Source organism: Molothrus ater, chromosome 17 (assembly GCF_012460135.2).
Source record: "Molothrus ater isolate BHLD 08-10-18 breed brown headed cowbird chromosome 17, BPBGC_Mater_1.1, whole genome shotgun sequence".
Lineage (NCBI taxonomy): Eukaryota > Metazoa > Chordata > Aves > Passeriformes > Icteridae > Molothrus > Molothrus ater.
This window is the reverse complement of record NC_050494.2, coordinates 7,764,604-7,783,912: the sequence shown is the minus strand read 5'-3', so window position 1 is coordinate 7,783,912 and position 19,309 is coordinate 7,764,604. Positions and strand designations below refer to the sequence as shown.

Below are 19,309 nucleotides of genomic sequence, written 5' to 3'. Positions count from 1 at the left end.
CGCGGCCACCGTCGCTGGGCCCCGCCGCCCCGCCCCGCTCCCGGCCCTTTGACCCCGTTGTTATGCCGGGCCCGAGCCGCCGCCGCCGCCGCCGTCTCCCGTAGCGCCCGGAGTCGCCCCCGCCTCGCGCCCCGCCCGCCGCGCCCAGCCCGCTCCGGTCGCTGCCGCCCGCCTGCCGCCCGCCTGCCGCCCGCGCGCCCAACGGTCCGCGCCCGCCGCGCCCGCCCGCGCGGGAGGAGGAGGAGGAGGAGGAGGAGGATGAAGGAGATGAAGCAGAGGAGGAAGAAGGAGCGCACGTGGGCCGAGGCCGCCCGCCTGGTGAGGCCGGGGGGGCGTCCAGGGAGGGGGCGCGGGGGCTCCGCCGTGCCTCAGGGCCTCCCCGCCGCGTCCGGCCCCTCCCCGAGTAACGGGGCCGGCGGCGCCGCCATCGCTCTTGAGGGGGTAAAAGCGGGGGCCGGGCCCGCCTGGAGGGCGCGGGCGGTGTTGCCGCTTCCCCGCCCGGTCCCGCGGCTTCCCGCGGTTCCCCCGCCGGCCGCTGTGGCCGAGCTCTCCCGCGCGGTTGTTTTTCTTTCTCAGCCCGGTGCGAAGGAGCTGCGCCCCGGGGCGGTGCGAGCGCGGCCCCCGGCCCTCGGTGGCCCCCGCCGGGGGTCCCGCGGCCTCCGCCGGGCGGGGCTGCAGCGGCTCCCGGCGTGGGACGCGGGAGGTGCCCCCGTCCCGCTGCGGTTCCGTGCGTGCCGGGCAGGGCTGCGGGCACGGTCCCGCTCGTTCTCTTCCTTTCAGATGGTTTTAAAGCTCTGTGGGAGGAACCGGAGCCTCCGGAGAGGGCACGGCCGCTGTCAAAAGTTTCTGGTTTAATTACCGAGGGTGCGGGGTCTTTCTGTGCACCGGCAGCGCCCCAGGGCCGGTGGCGTGTGCTGGGCTGCTGTAGCAGCAGCTGGACTGAACATCCCTGAATCAGTCCGTATTTGGTCACTTTTGGGTTTAGGAGATGTGGCCGTTGAGATGTCTCAGTCCTTTTGTCTTAAAGAATTTCCTTGTTGAAGGCTTCAACTTCCCAGCCCAGCTCTGATGTCTGTGGGAATGCTGTTGTCATTGCACCGATGCGCTGGGAGGAAGGTGACTTCCCTCTGTGAAGCCTTTGAGCTGGATCTGTCTTCAACCTCAGTCATGAACTAGGAAATCTAAAAAAGAGAAATAATTTCAGTGTGTTTCAGGGAGCTAGTCAGAGGTTTGGTTTAAGAGCTGCATGCTGAGGTGTTTGGGCTGGCTGGCTGGCATTTGGGTGGAAGGAGCTGGCTCTCTCCTGGTGACCCAGTGACACAGGTACAGCAGTGCCAGGGATGCAGTGAGGGATGATCCAGCTACTTGGATATGAATGATCCCACAGTTCCTCCACACAGCCCTGTCAGTGGTGTACAACTCATGAGGATACATATGTTCTTTCTGTGTAGCCCTTGGACTTCTGCAGAAGTGGATTTAAAGAGCTTGAGGGTGATTTGTTTCCTTGTTTTTTTCTGTTGTGTGTGTTTGTTTTGGTTTTGCCAGCCCAGGTTATGTATTGAAGCATGTAAACATTCCGAAGGAACAGTGTGGGTGAGTCCAATGAGGCTCATGTCTTATACTGAGGATGTTCAGGATAACTCTTGGTGCTTCTGAGTAAGATTTTTTTGGCTATTGGAGTGTTTTCTTACTGCTTGCCAGGAGAAAACCTAATCAGACAAGCATCTGACTTCCAGCAACTTGCATCATCTTTTGTGTGTAAATGATAATATTTTAGACCCATGTGGCTTTGCTTGAAAAACTAGAGAAGGGCATAAAGCAGCTACTGTGGAACTTCACAGCAGGAGCCTGGTGGTCTTGTTCTCCATCCTGCATTTCTTCTTGGGATCCAGGTTCTTTGAAACATGTGTGTCAGTGCAGATGGCAGGGATGCTTTCCTGGCAAGTGACCCTGGGGGCAGAGGCTGTGCTATGTGACCTTGCATAAAGTCAGCTTATTCAGACATCCTGAACTCTGAGAGGTGAAAAAAAAAATCAGCATTTATAGGCTGCCCAAAGCAGCACATGAGCAGTCGCCTAATACACCTCATCACCCTTGTGTGATGGGGAAGGCATTTCTTCACACAGTTCCTCTCACCTGTCTTCTGGCCAGCACCTCAGGCACGGTGGGTACATGAGATGTCTAAGCCTCAACAGCATCTTAGAGCCATTGATGAACCAGAAATAGAACGATCTCATACTAGATTATCCACTTAAAGAGACCTACAGTTGCGTAGCTGCACTTGCAGCTTGCAGGACTGATTGTAAATCCACTAAAAATAGATCTTTATTTCACACTAGGCTTACACATGCTCCCTGTCAAAATGCTTTTAATTTCCCTCTCTGACGTGTGCTGGTGTATTTTGTATTCTGCTCAACGTTTCTGAGAATCACAGGCAGAAATGTTCTTCAGTGTTGCTCCTCCTACAGAGCCAAAACTCTGCACGTTCCATAAAATAAACTTTAAAGGTTCATCTGGATGCCCAAAGCCATGACAGGATCCTACAAGTGCTATCAGAGCTAGATGACCAATAAATTGAGGAAGTGATGTAAACTTCCATAATTAGGGGCACAGGAACCCTCAGCTACCACTGCTGTAAATAGTGAAGGGGGTAAAATTCTGTTTTGGGTGTAAGGTGTAGCCAATATTGAAGTTGTAGCTCTGGGTGGAGGGCTGATGTGCTGGGAGTGTCAGGTTGGGGAGGGATGGACGGGGCAGTGCTGGAGACTGGGATTTGGTGTCTAAAGCTTGCAGGATCCTCTCCTCCAGTTCTTCCATTAAGTGCTCTGTATACTTAATACAGCTCTTGATTGGAAATTGTTCCCCTGAGCATAGATTCTTTTATCTGTATGTAAATGCTTCTTTGTGCTCAGTTTTAGGCCACATACTTCACTTGCTGTGTCTGTCACTGGAGAGATGTTTGAATAATTCCCTGATTTTTTGGAACAGACGTGTTGTATTTTGCAGATCTTACTGGGCTTGGGAGCAATGAGTTTCCTGTGTCAGCAGCCTCTGAGTGATGGGGTGACAGCTCAGGAGGGGGGCATGGAGACCTTGTAACCTATGGAGGGAGGAAGAAGTGTGATGGAGCTGTATGGAATTTAATTAGTTTACTCTCTCTGAATATGGCTCATCACTTGCTTTGATTTTTCTTTTGTTTTCATTGGGTTTTAACTGAAGTTAGTTCTCTAATTCTCTTCCCCATGAGGTTCTTACCTCATTCTCAGAAGCTTGTGAGCTTCAAGCATCTGCAGAATACCTGTTGGGTGGATATGGTTAGAGAAATTCCATTTGTAGAATCAAGGTTTAGATTGGAAGGACCTTTAAAGATCATCTTGTCCCTGCTACAGTAAGGGACAGCTTCCACTAGTCCAGGCTGGTCCAAGCCCCATCCACCCAGCTATATCACAACACACAGTTGAAGTGCAGAACTGCGCTTGGGTTTTTCGTTACTTGTGGAGGGTGGAGATGGTCTGAGGTGCAAACGTTGGCCTGCACAGCTTTGGGGTGATTTTGCTCACGTCCCATTGGCATGGCTGCTGCAGTGACTCACTTCTAGATGTTACTAATGAAAATGGGGCATCTGCATCCTTCCTCTGGCTTCCCACATCAGTCAGACTGAGAGACAGCACTGTGTTGCTGACTCCTAAAACATGGGCACAGATGACACCGGGGCTGTGCATCATGTGGCCGTGATGCTGGGGGAATTTAGACCATGGTTATCAAAAAGTTCCTGAATGAATTCCTGTTGCTGCTTTCCATGCCTGTTCCAGGCCATGGCCTGTGCCTGTCTCGGCCTCTTTTAGCTCGTGGCCCCAGGTCTGTGGAGCTGGGTGCCTTTGCATTCCAGGAGCAGCACTGTCTGCTGCAGGGGAAGGCGCGTGGTCAACAGCTGTAGGGTAATCTGCTCCCAAAGAAACTGAGTGGTTTACATCTACTGCAGCTTATTTTTGCTCATTGTTTCCTGTTTATGTGGATAATCTTCTTATCCACAGAAATGTCCGGTCCTGTCTTTGAATCCTTGAGTTTTTGCTTCTAGACATTTCGGAGCAGTAAGTTCCACAGGCTTAAAAAAAATAAAGTAATAACCTCTTTACTTCTTTGTATATAAGTGACAATTCTATTCTTGATATAATATGTGAAAGGATGAGTTGTTATTTATTGTGTTGCCTTTTAATATCTGATTTTCTTCATTTTATGTCAAAGGCGAGCACTCTTAAGTCTTTTTAGTGTCTCTAGCCAAATTTTTTTTTCCCCAAATCCTTTACTGTTTTTTCATCCTTTCCTGAATTCTGTCCTTCTCTGCCACAAATTCTGACTCTTAACTTGTGGTTCCCTTCCTGGGATAGAGTGAAGATGAAATGAATGCAGTAATCTGAGGAAGGTACAGTATTGGATTGTATAGCTGCACAGTAATACTTTTAGTGACAAAAAACCACTGGATGCTTTGTGGAGAGGTAGGAAAAGGTTTTACATTGTTACAGGTCACCACTGTTCAGTTTGGAAGGTTTATGTGGCAGCAGCTCCATCTAATGTATAATGAAGTCTGGTAAAGCTTCCATTGGGTGGGGTCAAGGCCAAATTCTGCTGCTTTTTCTCCTCCATGTTTGTATTTCAGTTAGTTGGGGAAGAGATGAAGGTGAAGCATTTTGTGGCTTTGATCCATGTTCACCAGCATCTTGAGGTAGCCTGCAATTTTACTTTGTGTCTTTGCAGGTGAATCAAATTTGAAGGGGCGCATTATTGGGCTCTGGGCCGCAGCTGATGGAGTAGTTCTGGGAATGCAGAAGCCAGTTCTGTAATGACACTTGGTCTTTCTGTCTTTTCAGGTGCTGGAAAATTACTCAGATGCTCCTATGACCCCAAAACAGATTCTGCAGGTCATAGAGGCTGAAGGTCTAAAGGAAATGAGGTTAGTATTGATGATTTTGTCTAAACCAGTGTGCAGCATGGGGGAGGCAGTGTATGAAGGCTGGTGTTGCTTCATACAGTTCTGCCTCATCCCCAGCCCACTTTGCTTCCCTTTTTCTCTTTTCAGCCTGGTAATTTCAGATGACAGTACAGACATTTATATACAGATTGTGAGGGTTTCTTTTTCACTGATAATAACTGGGAAATGTTCTTGGATTTTTAGATAATATACAGAGTCCCTTCATCCATCTATTGTGAAGTAAATGCCTCTTGCAGATCAGGCCCCTGCATTGTGCTGTACTTACCACTCACTCCCATGGTTCTCACATAAGTAGCTCCCAGCAACAATAGTTTCTGCTATTGTGACTTGAGTTTGAGAACAGTTTAAGTTTTATCGCCTCTGATGCTTCATTTCTAGAGCAGACATGTTTTAGAAGAGACAGTCTTCTCCATGTCACTGGCTTGTGCTCAGATTCTTGGGCATCAGGAGAGCACAGCTCACATCACACGGTTGTGGCTCTTGACATTGTAGGAGGAGATGCCCATCTCAGAGTGGATTTCATGTGGAAAAGAACCTGATACAAAGCCTTGGAAAGGGCAGAAGTGGGAGACTGCTTTCCTTGGTTAAGTTCCTATGAGCTTCCATCTGTTTCCATGACAGTAGTAGAAATACAGAGTGTCTTGCAGCTCAAAGAAAGTGGGTAACTGTGATAGTCCAAATGCCTCAGTTGCTGCTGCCTGGCAAAAAAAACCAAAACCAAACAAACAACCAAAAAAAAAAACAAAAAACAAAAAAAAAAAAAAACCAAAAAAAAAAAAAAAGAAGGTTTGACTACCAGAGACACGAAAAGCTGCTGTCCAGTGATGGACTTTTGACAAATCCAGATGCAAGAACTGTTTCTAGTCTTGCTTCTCCCTCCCTTTGTTTCTGTGGACTGTTTTTCACTGTTGCGTTTGCATTTCCTGAACCTGTACTTTACCCAACTGCAGAAGGTAAACTGATTTCTTCTGGGACCTAAATGTTAGCTTGTTTCTGCTCCTTGTTTTTGTGAAATCAGGAAACAGCTGGGGTGTTTTGAATAGTGAAAATCAGTGACGGGTACAGGGATGTTGGGTGTGGGACCTGCTGTTGTTTGGAGAGGCATGAGGCTGGTGTGTGCTGCTGCATCAGATTTGGAACTGTTGAACACCCACCTTCCATGGGCTTACAAGAAGGCTTGGGAGGGACTTTTCACAGGGGCATGTAGTGGTAGGACAAGGGGCAGGGGACTTCAGGTGAAGGAGGGAAGATTTAGATTGGATATTAGGAAGAAATTCTTCACTGTGAGGGTGGTGAGGTCATGGCATAGGTTCCCAGAGAAGCTGGGACTGTTCCATCCTTGGAAGTCTTTGAGGCCAGGCTGGACAGGGCTTAGAGCAACCTAGTCTGGTGAAAGGTGTCCCTGCCCATGGCAGGGCATTTGGAACAAGATGGTCTTTCAGGTCCCTTCCAACCCAAACTGTTCCATGATTCTGTGATGCTTTCTGAGATCTTCTCTGGTGTGGATATGGGCAGTGATTTCAGTAGAATTCAGACAGATTTTAATGAGGATCTTCATAAGAGGGGCTTTGCTTTAATCAATCTTTGGCAACTCTCTCACATAAGTCCTGTTACCTCAGCAGGCAGTTGAAGATCTCTGTGCACAGGCTGTCCCCTGCCAAAGATAATAGCAGGGCTCTTCACACACATAAATTATCCTGTGCTTTCCCAGTTTTTACAAGTGACCTGTCACACTGTGTAAGTAAAGACCAGACTTTGGAACATGTGTCATGTTAAATCCCACAAACCTAACTCATTCCTTTAAAGGTCGATGGTTTCCTTTGGGATATCTGCTTTTCCTTCCCTGGTCATTAATTCTCTGCTTTAAGAAAAGATTGTTTTCTTCAGAGTGTGATTGTTTGCAGGATAAAGGCAGTGAGCCTGCCTGGCTGAACGTGCAGCAGGCTTTGCTGGTGCTTGTATAGAAGTTCTTCCTGAAACTCCATTTCCTGAAGGAAATAGCTCAGTGCCTTGAGATGTTTTTCCTTCTGAATCGATTCTGAGGTGGGGCTCCCTGGTTGGGGGGTCATGCTGCTCTGCTGGGAGGGCTGTGTTCCATACCAGGCACTGACATTCCCATGAGCCAGTACCATGCTGAATTTTGCTCCTGATAGAGTTTTAACTGCTTGGTTTTTTTATTGTTTTGGGGAAAATTACTTAGTTTGCTGTTTTAAGAGAGCTCTGTGGCTGGTGAGTGTGCTTGGAGTGTCTGGTAAACACAGAGGGGAAAACACAGTCTAACAGGACAGAAGGCTGGAAATTTTGTTCACATGATCTGAAAGTGATACAGGGTAACTTTGCTTGTTGCAGTGGAATGTGAAGAAATGTCCAAAACCCAGGCACGTACAGGGTGGAAACAGAAATTCTATGTTTTCAATTTTACAATTATTTTCTTTGAAGTATTTTATCTCAGTCCAGTTATCAGTTTCACTTTTACTAGGAATGCAGTCAGTAGTGCTGTAATGTGTCTTCCGGACAACTTTCTGCCCGTATATGTGGGACTTACTGGAAAACATCATATTGTGTGGCACAGCATTTCCATCAGTGTGAGTGTAGGATGGGGCTTTAACCAGGGAGCTATGTAGGAATTAACAAATGAGAGCATCAGAGCCTTTTTATCGAGCTCTGCTCAAGTAGTTTGGTCAGTGACATATCAGGGAGACATTCCAGTAACATGTGTGTCTATAGTTTGTTACATCTTTCTACTGCTGAATAAATCTGGGGGTTTTATAAAATCAATCCAACACTGAAGGATTCCTGGAGAGGAGAGGAGAAAACAGATAATTAAAGTTAGAAATGTCTAAAAACAGATGAGGATAGCTTTAAAATTGGTGTCACATTTACTGTTGGCTGTGATGTGCAAGGCTGATGTACAGGTCAGAATGAAACCAGTGACACTGTTCTTACTGTGCCATAAAGTTAATAGCATCACCTCTGTTCCCCTCATCAGCTAAAGGATGCCCATTTAACCACCTCTTTCAGGCTGTTTTCTTGATAATCTGTTTCCTAAGCTCTCTCTTTTCTCTGTCTCTGCTGCAGTGGCACATCTCCCCTGGCCTGCCTCAACGCCATGCTCCACTCCAATTCCCGGGGAGGGGATGGGCTCTTCTACAAACTGCCTGGACGCATCAGCCTATTCACACTCAAGGTAAATGCTGAGCTCTGCTCCCAGCTGAGGGCCCAGGGGTGAGTTCTGTTCCTTGTGCAGGGCTGAGTGTTACCCTGCCACTGAGCATCATGAGCAGTGAGATCATCATGTGAGAGAGGATCTGGAATTCATTATTTCCTTGGAGCTTGTACCTTCCAGGTGTATTCAGCCACCTATGATAAATTCTTTAAAAAAAACCCCAACTGTTATTTCTTGAATCCTCTTACTTCTTTACCTGGTGTCCAGCTCAGGTGGCTGTTCATCAGAACAGATCTGTGCACTCCCTTGCTGCCAGCCACAAGGGAAAACAGCCAACCAAGGAATTGGTCCAAGAGCTTGTAGTGACATGAAAAATCTTGATAGGAAAATGTATATTAATTCTTCTAGGTGCTTGTTCTGTGTTCCACTACATTCTGTGTTATTTAGCATCAGTATTTTCCTTAGATCTTGAAACCTCTCTGGAATATTTTTTTATTTTTAGTTTATTGTTCCAGTAATATTAAATATTGAAAATATTTCTGGTCCTGAGGTTTTCTTTTGCATTGTTTTGTACTGTTGGATTCCCTGATAAATATCAACTTGATAGATCTCAGCTATTTCACTTCCATCTTTTTTCTGCTGTTAGAAAATCCTATTGAATTGACACATTTCCTGAACATAGATGGCATTGAAATGGCTTTTATTGTACAAGTAGGAAATACATCTCCTAAGCTTGTTGTCTTAGTGTTTGGCCACTCTGATGCTACTTGTTCTTTCATAGTGTGATGCTTCTCTTTAATACAAACTCATTACATACAGAAAATTATAAGATATTATGAACCTTTCTATTAAATTAATTATTATTAACCTGGTTTTTGGGTATGTGTTACTTGTCTAGGAAGGGGCTACGAAGTGCTCTTAGTTTAGGTGACTTCTGTTCCGCTATGAGCCCAAATATACTTTAAAATCCCTTTCTGCATCAAGGGTTAAAATAGGGAAAAAATTGAAGGTTAAAGTATATCCAGTTAACTGTCTGGTGCCATTGGTGTAGATTTGGGAGGGAGGGAGGGCTGTAGCCACCCCAGTTCTGTTCCCCCTCTAGAAAGATGCCTTGCAGTGGTCCCGGAACCTGTCAGTGCCAGAAGGGGAGGAGCTGGAGGACACAGCAGATGCAGAAAGCTGTGGGTCCAACGAAGCCAGCACTGTGAGTGGTGACAATGATGGTAAGTGTCTGGTGACATTAACCTTAAACTCCAGGACCTACTTCTGTGTCTGACTAAGAGCTCATCTCTTTCAGTGTCTCTTGATGAAACTTCTTCTAACGCCTCGTGTTCCACTGAATCTCAGAGCAAAGGACCTGCTACCAGGGAGAGCTACAGAACTGCTTCCCAGGTAGGAAAAACTGGGACTAATGGGAAGGATGAAGCCTTTCAAAGGGAGGTTTCATTACTATTGGGGAGGTATGACAGGGACTGTTTGTGCATAAGTGCCTCAGAGATAGTTATGTGTCTTTCTCCTTGGGCAAGAAGTGGCAGGATGGTGAGGGATCATGTATGGGAAGACAGTTTTGAATTCTCTGCTAGTCCTAAACGTAGTGTTGCCTGAAGATTCAGCTAGGAGGAGCCAGGCAGCTCTTTTAACTGAGGAACATGCTGCTTAGAAGATTACTATACTCTTCCATAATGCCTTCATTCCTTTGTTTTGTTTTTGGTTTCTCTCTGATCTGCAGACAACCAAACAGAAGAAAAAGACAGGTGTGATGCTGCCACGGGTGGTGTTAACCCCACTGAAAGTAAATGGGGCACACATGGAGTCTGCCTCAGGTGAGCATGGCTTTGGGGGGGTCCTGGTGACCTCACAGATCTCTCTCAGTCAGTCCCCAGTCATCTGTGTTTGCCTGAGGATTTCTGTAACACCTACTGAGAATGAGTGAGACTGCAGAGTTGTGTGTGTGTTTAACTCACTCAAAATAGTTGGTACCCTGTAATAGCAGATTTGTTAGTAACAGAAAATTCCTGTATGGTAAACCACTCTCCCAGTTGGGTTTTGACTGTTCTTTGCATATTTTTATGATGTTGTTTTGCATTTAGGCTTCACAGGAAGGCACGCTGATGGGGAGAGCAGCAGCACATCCAGCAGCAGCAGCAGCTCCTTGGCCCTGTGCAAAACCAGCCTGCGCAGTAGGACAGAGATCAACAGGGATCCTCCGCAGCTGCTGAGGGGCATCCGAAAGCCCACGGCTGGTACGTGCTCCTGGGTAAAGGCAGAAAAATAATTGGGGATGGTGAAGTCCACATGTATCTGAGAAAAGAGCACCAGGAGGCATTTGATGACCTGAGGGCAAAAACCAGGTTTTCCACCTTGAGTGTTAGTGATAGAATTGTTTAAAAGATTGGCTGGTCTGAAGAGCAGCATTGAGAATAGTACCTGAATATGGCAGAACTGTGACCTCATGTCAGAATTCCAGATGTGGGTTTATTAATTACTGTGCTGGAGAGTCATTCTTCACACTTGAATAGTGCAGTCTTTATCATCTCTCTCACTCCTTTTGTTGTTGTAGTTTGACATAAATTTCAGCCCATAATGCTGAAATACTTTTGTACAGCAATGTTAATTTTATTTGCCTGTCCTTAAACTCCAGGGCAAATGAAACGTAACCGGGGTGAGGATATTGACTTTGAAACCCCAGGCTCCATCCTTGTCAACACAAACCTGCGAGCGCTGATCAACTCCAGGACCTTTAACGCGCTTCCATCACACTTCCAGCAGCAGCTGCTTTACCTCCTGCCTGAAGTTGATAGACAGGTATGAGCACTCAGGTGTTTTCCCTTCCCTGATAACCTCTTCAGTGTGGAACAGCTGGAGCAGATGTGTTCTGTTTGTCCTGGCTCTGTCCTGCTAGGTGGGGGCTGACGGGCTGATGCGGCTCAGTGGCAGCGCTCTGAACAACGAATTCTTCACCCACGCTGCACAGAGCTGGAGAGAGCGGCTCGCTGACGGTGAGTGGCTTTGCTTTCCTGAGTGCCTGGGAATAGCTGCTCATTTTGAAAGACTTTTCGTTTTCTTTTCCAGTTAATGAGTGGGAACTTAGTACAGCTTTGCTGCATGTTGCCCCCAACTTTTTCTTTTTTTTTTGTTTAAAATCAAAACACAAAACACATATACAATTTCTTTTGGTGCCATGGGGTCTTAAGCATTAAGTGGTGAAGGTGTAAAGTAGTGCCAGACTTAGTTTTCTTTAAAAGGTGGCCTGTCTGTTAAAACAGGATTTTTCCTGGAGCCACAGGCAGCGTGTGGATCCAGAGTGGGATGGGGAGCAGGGTGTTAAAAGCAGGTCTGCCTTTCATATATTTATCTGCTGTACAGTTTAAACACTAGAGGTTGCATTTGCAGAACGAGTTTTGTTTGGAACTGAATTTCAGTCTCTTGCTTTCATGTAGGTGAATTCACCCATGAGATGCAAGTTCGAATCAGGCAGGAGATGGAGAAAGAAAAGAGAGTGGAGCAATGGAAAGAGAAGTTCTTCGAGGACTACTATGGGCAAAAGTGAGAAATTTTACTATGTCTATTCTGCTTTATCCATGCTTATGCAGGTGGCAGAGTGTGTTTCTCTTTGTGGATACCTGAGCAGATGCAGCATAAACTCTTTGGAAAAACACAGGTTGTGGGGTGAATTGTTCCAACTGTTGTTCTGGGAAAATCCTTAGTGGAATTGGCTGGGTTCAGCAGAATTTTGTAGCCCATCTCTTCTGTTTTAAGAAAAGTTGATGGTATTTTCCATCACAAATTTTTGGGGTTTTTATTTCATTCCATGTGATAGCAATGTGGAATGTATGGGCTCTCCCCTTGCAGGATGAGTTAATGAGGCTTTGATGACTCTCTGCTTGTGTTGGCTCTATTCAGTAACACTGAAATTGGGGTGAGCTTTAGCTTTGAGCTGGCTTTTGTGTTTGCCTTATAGGTTGGGCTTGACCCAGGAAGAATCCCAGGCGCAGAATTCAGTGCAGGAGGACGCTGAAAACAGGACAGAGCTGTCTGTTAAAGGAGAAGCGAGGTTGCCGCGCGGGCCGACCACGCGCCAGAGGGACGGGCGCTTCCGGAAACGCTCGCGGGCTGACCTGCGCTGCCGGGCCAGGAGGAGCCTGTACAGACTGAGGGAGCCTGAGCACACGGAGACTCCCAAAGAGCCTGCTCCTGTGGGGCCAGATCCCTCGCTTCATAAAGAACTAAAGCCTGAGACAGACCTGAAGAAAGATGATCTGACCAGCCCCTCGGCTGCAGGATTGAAGGCAGAGAGTACCGAACTGCACCTCTCTCCAGAGACTTCCAAATCAAACAGCAAATCAGAAGATCCATCGTCAGCAGCTACCAGCAGAATTCCCAGTTTGCCCCAGGAGAACTCTGCTCAGGAGTCCAAGGAGCAGAAGAGGAAAAGCTTTGAGGAGGCTGCCTCTGCGTCCTTCCCCGAAAAGAAGCCCCGGCTTGAAGATCGTCAGTCCTTTCGTAACACAATTGAAAGTGTTCACGCAGAAAAGCCACAGCCTACTAAAGAGGAGCCCAAAGTCCCACCCATCCGGGTAAGAAAGAGCTTTAGAGCTGCTGTATCTCAGGGCTGTCGTGCTCAGTAGTATCAAAACATTATTAAAATGTCAAGTGTTGCCATCTTAAGGGAAGGAGTCGAGGGGTTTCATTGGTAGAGCTGGTGAAGTGCCTCTGACTGCCACGGTTTGCTGTCGTATTTAGACAGGCAAAGAATGGAAAATCATCCCAAGGTCTTTGCACAAGAGCACAGGGTAACCTTGACTTACTCCCTTCATTTGCATTTCTGTGGCTACAGAAACACTGCCTGAAATGAGCTGACTGGCTGCAAAAGACCTTGAAATCATGTTCTTTATTCTATCTAGTTTCTGAGTTCTTTTCCTTAGCTTTTGGACAGAATCTCAGTGTTCCTCCTGACTTTTTCCATTTTGACCAGGATACTCATTTTGGTAGCTTCAGGGCAGTCATCCTGGTGTAGAGAAGACCAGTTTGATCTCTGAAGATGTGAATATAAATAACTTACTTCATATTTGCCTGCAGCCTCTGGTAAAACAATATTAGTGTGAACTGAGCTTTACAAATCACAGAGCAGAGGTTGTGCTGCTTCTCTGCCCAAGTTAATTTCTAAGTTGAAATTTTTGTTGAATTTTTGTGCTAAGAATTGTGATGAGCAGTTGCCATCACTGTGAAATGAAATGTATCTCACTGGAGATGGGCAGTGTTAGAACTTACCGCATTTCCCTTTCTTTCAGATTCAACTTTCACGTATTAAACCACCCTGGGTGGTTAAAGGTCAGCCCACTTACCAGATCTGCCCTCGGATCATCCCCAGCACGGAGCCCTCCGGCCGGGGCCGCCCCGGGGCCCGGACCCTCGCAGACATTAAGGCCCGTGCTCTGCAAGCCCGAGCCCAGCGCGAAGCCGCCACCGCCGCCATCGGAGGAGGGGGTGGCCCTGGTGGGGGGAGAGGCTCCGATGAAGGAGGCGGTGGAGGAGAATCCAGCGGCCGTTCCCAGCACAGGAGATCCAAGAGAGCTCATGGAAAACGTGCGTCAGATCTACAGCGAGCACAACTACAGCTGTCTGTTCATCTGAGCGGAGGGAAGGCTGACTCCAAAGGGGCTGCTCAGGAAGCCAGCGTGAATTCTTGCCTCTCTTCCAGACAAGATCACTCCTCCTCAAAAAGCGAAAGGAGCAGCATTCCAGGCTGTGCCACAGGGTCAGGGGACACTCAGCCTGGTGATGGGTCACCCAGGACACCGTTCTGTGGTTCTCTGACTGTGTCATCCTTGGACAGTGCAACTCCTGAGAGGCAGGAGGAGAGTCCTGAGCAGCTCCTCCATGACCCAAGGACCGAGCTCCCATCTTGTGCTGCATCACAGGAGAGCACAAAGCTGGGATGTGTGGTTCCTGTGGTGACCAGTGTGTCGTGTTCTGGGGGGCAGGGAGCTGGGGTCAGTCCCACAGGACACAGGGCTGTGGTGGAACTTGGAGATGTTGGTGCTTCCACCATACAGCTGGATTATCCTTCTGATGTAAAGCAAAATTCCTCCAGTTGTCCTTTTCCGCCAGAATTGTCATCGGGTGTCTCAGAATGCCATGATCCAGAGAAGGTGTCTGGTTTTAGATATAACAACTCCCAGACATTTCTGGAAAAATGTGTTGCTGATAATACCTCCAAAACGGTGACTGTTGGAGTGAAGAAAGCAATCCCTGCAGTGTGTGACACTGCACAGCTGCAGACAGGGAAAGGCAGTGATGGCAAACTGAGTAATGAGGAACAAAAGGCAGAGGCTCTACCGCAGCCCTCTGTGCATGGTGACTTTATTTCTCAGAATAGGATAGATACCTCTGAAAAACTCCTGCAGCCAAGGGAGAGGTGCCCCAAAACTGAACCAGAAAACGCACATCAGCCCCTGGGAGAGACTCAGGAGTTGAAGAGAAGTGGAGATGAAGAAATACAGAGTACACACAGTGAAACAACAGACACTGCTTCTGACTGGGAAGGGGACATGGCTGATGAGAATGTGGAGGTGGAGATGTGTTTCAGAAGTGTCAGCTGTAGGGAGGTGGCTGGGAAAGGCTCTTCCTGTCACAGCAGCAGTGAGAAGCGCAATGGTATTAAGTCAAAATTGTCTGTGAAGACAGAGAGTCCAGCCTGTTCTGAGGATTTGGTTGCACCCCCACCTCAGAGGTGGGGACCCCAGAGAACCGAGTGTCCGGCCAGCTCTGCTCGGCCCGTGTCCTCCATTGAGACCAACAACCCTTTGGTGATGCAGTTGCTGAAGGGGAAGCTTCCACTGGAAGAAGTTCTCCCAGTGTCTCATGTCAACATCAAGCTGGAAATTGCACAGCCAGTGCTGCAGAAGCAGTCAGAAGGCCTCTCCCTGCAGCTGGACAGAGGCAGCGGTCACTATTTTGGCAAAGAATCTTCTCCAGATGTGGGAATAAAGACGAGTGCCCAAAGCAGGAGCGATGATATTTGCTCAGTGAGATCTTCCAAAGGTCCCCAGGAAAAAACCTGTGGATCAGGAGCATTACCTGGTGTAGAGGATCAGGCTGTCCCAGAAAAACATTCCAAAGCTGGCTCGACTTTAAGCTGCCAAGACCAACTGGCAAACGTGGCAAGTGCCTCTCTGAAGTCTGAAGATGTGGACCCTCGGGAAAGAACATTTTCTTCCTGTAGCTTTGAGGAGCAGAAGGAGTTGCCCAAGGTCCACCGGATGCCACAGCACAATCCATTAGCAAGTGTCACAGCAGGTAAAAGCCCAGAGAAGCTGAATGCCTCTACAGAGCCTCAGTTTTTATCTCCAGGTGTAACTTCTCTTGGACCAAATCAGACAGGAGGTGCATTGGTCAATAAAAATTACAGTGGGGGTCAAGGCAAAAAGCTCTTTGGTTCTGGTTTTCCTTCCAGCCCCAGCGTGAGGCTGCATCACTCCAGGGCTTTGGAACACAGTTCAGCCATGGAAACCTTGTCCCCTGGCAAACAGATTCCCTTGGACAAGGGCTGTGCACTGGGAGAAGGAATCCCAGCTGCCAGGGAGGAGTGGACTTCAAAGCAGCACAGCAGCACCCCGGGAGGGATCAGAAGTGAGAAGGTGCTGGTGTGTGGCAGCCCAGCCAAGAGTAATGCAGAGAACCGGGGGGATGTGGCCCAGCAGCCCACGGAACTGGCCAGGCACACACAGAGAGAGCCACTGGTCATGGACTGGCCCTTTAAGTTTTCAAGGGATCCAGGAAAAGGACAGTGTCACCCTTTGGAGCCTTCATCCATCCCCTCTCAGCTCAATATCAAGCAAGCGTTTTATGGGAAGCTTTCAAAGCTGCAGCTTAATTCCACCAGCTTTAATTATTCATCCAACACTCCAGCTTTCCCCCGAGGCCTTGCTGGGAGCGTGGTGCAGCTCACCCACAAAGCGAACTTTGCTGCGAGCCGGAACACGGCCCTGGCTGTGCAGATGTTTGCTGACAGCAGCAGCGTGGACGAGATCTCGTTCCAGTGCTCGTGCAGCCTCAAAGCCATGATCATGTGCAAAGGCTGCGGCGCCTTCTGCCACGACGACTGTATAGGACCCTCTAAGCTCTGTGTATTGTGCCTTGTGGTGAGATAATAAATTATGGCCATGGGACAGGTTGTATATTCAGTGTGTGTATTTTGATAACGACTGATCCTAACGCAAGTACACAAAGTACACGAAGTACTCTCTGTTCATAGTAGAAACGCTGTTACACTTTGTTTTGGTGAGGAACGTTGAGCTGCCTTCCCATGGAGGTCGACGGTGCAGAGCTCATTCCTGCTGATGGGGACACCCTGCTCAGGGTGGGCTGTGCCCCATGGGAGCGATCCTGCTGCTTCCTGCTGTCATGGAAATTCCAGCTGTGCTCTGAGGCTGACGCCGGGGGAGAGGCCGTTCGCTGTGGCAATCCCTGGACCTTCTGTGGAGGAAATCCTTACATCCAAAGGAACTGGAAGATGGTGTTTGCTATTTCAGGGCTGCACAAGGTGAGGCCCTACAGTCTTCCACTCTCCTCTTCTGCCATCTCCATTCCTGGTTTGTGTGGGAAGTGCTGCTGTGCAGTGAGTGTAAGCAGAAGAGCTGCCCTGCAGGGATGGTCCCATGCAGTCTTTGGATGCTGCAGCAGAATGTGGTGCCCAGGGATGTGCTCTGCAGGTGGTTGTGGAGCCGTGTACAGCCTACCATGTGCCACATGGAACCCACGCGGAGGATGCAAGAAGAGGAAAAAACAGTTCGGGACAAGTGCCAAGCCAGTGCCTTCTGCTGGCCTGCAGGAAGCTGTGTGGCCAGGGAACTGTTCCTGGCTGAACTGGCCCAGCGGCTGTGCCTGCCTCCTTTGGCCAACTTCCACAAACTGCTGTGGAACACTGGAGGTTCCCTGGAGCTCAGTGATAGGGTCAGTGAGCTCTGCACTGCAGCTTTGTGGTGAGGACCTGAAACCCCACAGCAGCTGAGCACCTGCGAGCATCGAGCTGTGCATCTGTGTGACCATCATCTAACATTTAAAGCAGTGTTCTTTCCTCTTTTTTTATTTTCCTTTTTTTATATATTTTCATTCTTGGATGTATAAAGTGAGTTATTTGGCTCCTGTAAGTATCCTCTCTGCATCTGTTTGATCATATATTTATATGTTGTACACAGTACTGGCCAACTCTGTAAATGGATGTAATGTACATAGAGCATAAAGGGGTCTTTTTTTTTTCCTTGGATTTCCAGGCTCTACAGCAGTATTGCATTAAAGTGGTGTTAGTTATTGTCAGAGCCACTGTATTCCGTCTTGCCTGACGTGAGGCTCACCACGCTGGGGTCTTGGTTCCCACAGCCTCCCCGTGCCCGTGGTGCCCGGGTGGACTGTGCTGTGCAGGCTCAAGGATGACCAGGTGGGATTTGCTGAGCCAGGCTCAACTCCCCGGTTGCTCATTTATGCTCTTGCCAGTTGTTGCTGCACCTGAGCTCCCAGGGCATGGCTGTACCTGCACTGCAAGGAGGTGAATGAACATCCACGTGCATCCAGAGAGGGAGAGCAAAACTGCAATTCTCTTCCTCTCTGGAGCAATTCCTAATCAAGAGTTAATTGCTTCAGTGAGGAGGAGAAGCCGCTGGCTTATTCAAGCGGGCAGTAGCAAGAATTTTAGGGAGTTTATTTTCATTTTTTTCTTCTTGTCCCTTTTCCAGCTCCATCCTACCTCCCTTCACCATGCACTTTCTTTCAGCCGTGCAAGTTCCTCTTTCAGCCACAATCGTGAGGGGTGGAACAAGTTCAGTCCCTGAGATGGTTTTATCCTCAATGCATCCACCAGCCTCATCCCACGAGAAGGAGAGCCCGGTGCCCCGGCCTGGGCAGGGCTGCGGTGCCCCTGGGGGCGAGCGGAGTGTGGAACCTGCTTACCAAAGATGGGGAGCGGAGCAGGGGGCTGGCTCTGCCTCCTGGGGGCCACTGCAGTGTTCAGCTCGGACTGGTCTGGGGGGCAGAGCCCTCGGGGGGGGCCTGCTCGTGTCTGTCCCTTGTGCTATTGGAAAAATAAACACTGTAAAATCTGCTTGTGTGGTTTCAGTCCTTTTTCTGAAATCCTCCTCCATTCTAAGGCAATGTGGCTTTTCCTTTCCTCTCTTTTAACTGCAGCTGTTCCAGAGCTCTGCTCAAGTCACGGAGGGGAGGGGCTGTGTTGCTGCTTGGCTTTGTTAAATCTGGTTTTATGCACTTAAAAAGCACTGAAGATGGTGCAGCTCCCGCAGAGATACCATGTGGCTCTTGGGGAATGCACACCCTGGAGGCTCTGAGAGCCACGGGATGCTGTGGGACACTGCAGGGGCCCCCCACAGTCACAGGGGCTCCCTGCCCTGCTGGGGTGATGCCTGTGGGCAGCAGCACTGAGACTTTTCCCAGTGTCAGGGCAGGTCCTGCTGTTACTGCAGTCACTGTTGGATAAATGGATCTAAAAATGTTTCTCAAGAGCATAAATGTGATACCAATTACAGTTTATTGAAACTACTTGGAAACTCACTTTATGGCCAAGTCCTTTCTCTTTTTTGGGCAGTAAGGAAATAACATGAAATATGATGTTATGTGTCTGGGTTCTGCAGGGCGAGCTGGGATCTCTTGCCTGGGGCTGTGGGAGTGCTGAGATCCTGTGGTGACACAATCCTGACTCCCTGGCATTCCACAGCGCTGCCGTTGCAGAACTGCAGCCATGGCCTCACACATGAGCTGGGGCTGGAGCAGCAGATGGTCCAGCACCAGCATTTGGGGTGAAAAAAGGCTTCTGTGGGTTTTTAGTGGTTCACTGATGTTCTGACTCTGGCAGGCTGTCTGCACACAGAATACCTGGATAATTTAAATAGGCTAAATACAGAGAATGCAAAAACTGAGAAGAGTTGTTACTTAGCCAAGCTTTTAAACTCAGTATTTAATCCTTCCCTGTTTTATTGGGATGGGGGTGATGGCATCAGGATTAGCTACCTCTGGAATAGGGGAGCTTGGGGGTTTCAAGAGCAAAACCCATTAACTTCAGAATTTCACAAAGAGCAATACACTTTTTTCCTTTTTTTTTCTCTCTGTGATATTTGTGTGCCAAGTAACAGATTTTCCTCTCC

At 48.4% G+C, this 19,309-nt stretch overlaps 1 protein-coding gene across 1 annotated transcript; it reads left to right on the top strand.

Annotated features, from left to right (window-relative positions):
• The first annotated feature begins 191 nt into the window (after positions 1-191).
• Positions 192-18,255, top strand: ASXL1 (ASXL transcriptional regulator 1). Its single transcript, XM_036395635.2, has 12 exons — positions 192-318; positions 4,869-4,951; positions 8,069-8,177; positions 9,259-9,379; positions 9,454-9,548; positions 9,886-9,979; positions 10,247-10,399; positions 10,798-10,961; positions 11,059-11,155; positions 11,597-11,702; positions 12,118-12,733; positions 13,448-18,255. Exons 1-12 carry the CDS (start codon positions 259-261, stop codon positions 16,307-16,309), a joined length of 4,560 nt encoding a protein of 1,519 aa, XP_036251528.1. The 5' UTR covers positions 192-258; the 3' UTR covers positions 16,310-18,255.
• Positions 18,256-19,309: the final 1,054 nt, after the last annotated feature.

Excerpts from the sequence above, each read along its gene's own strand:
- ASXL1 (XM_036395635.2), top strand. The coding sequence starts at position 259 with ATGAAGGAGATGAAGCAGAGGAGGAAGAAGGAGCGCACGTGGGCCGAG. Across the intron at positions 9,980-10,246 it reads ACACATGGAGTCTGCCTCAG|GCTTCACAGGAAGGCACGCT; the intron begins GTGAGCATGGCT and ends TTTTGCATTTAG. Across the intron at positions 11,703-12,117 it reads GAGGACTACTATGGGCAAAA|GTTGGGCTTGACCCAGGAAG; the intron begins GTGAGAAATTTT and ends TTTGCCTTATAG.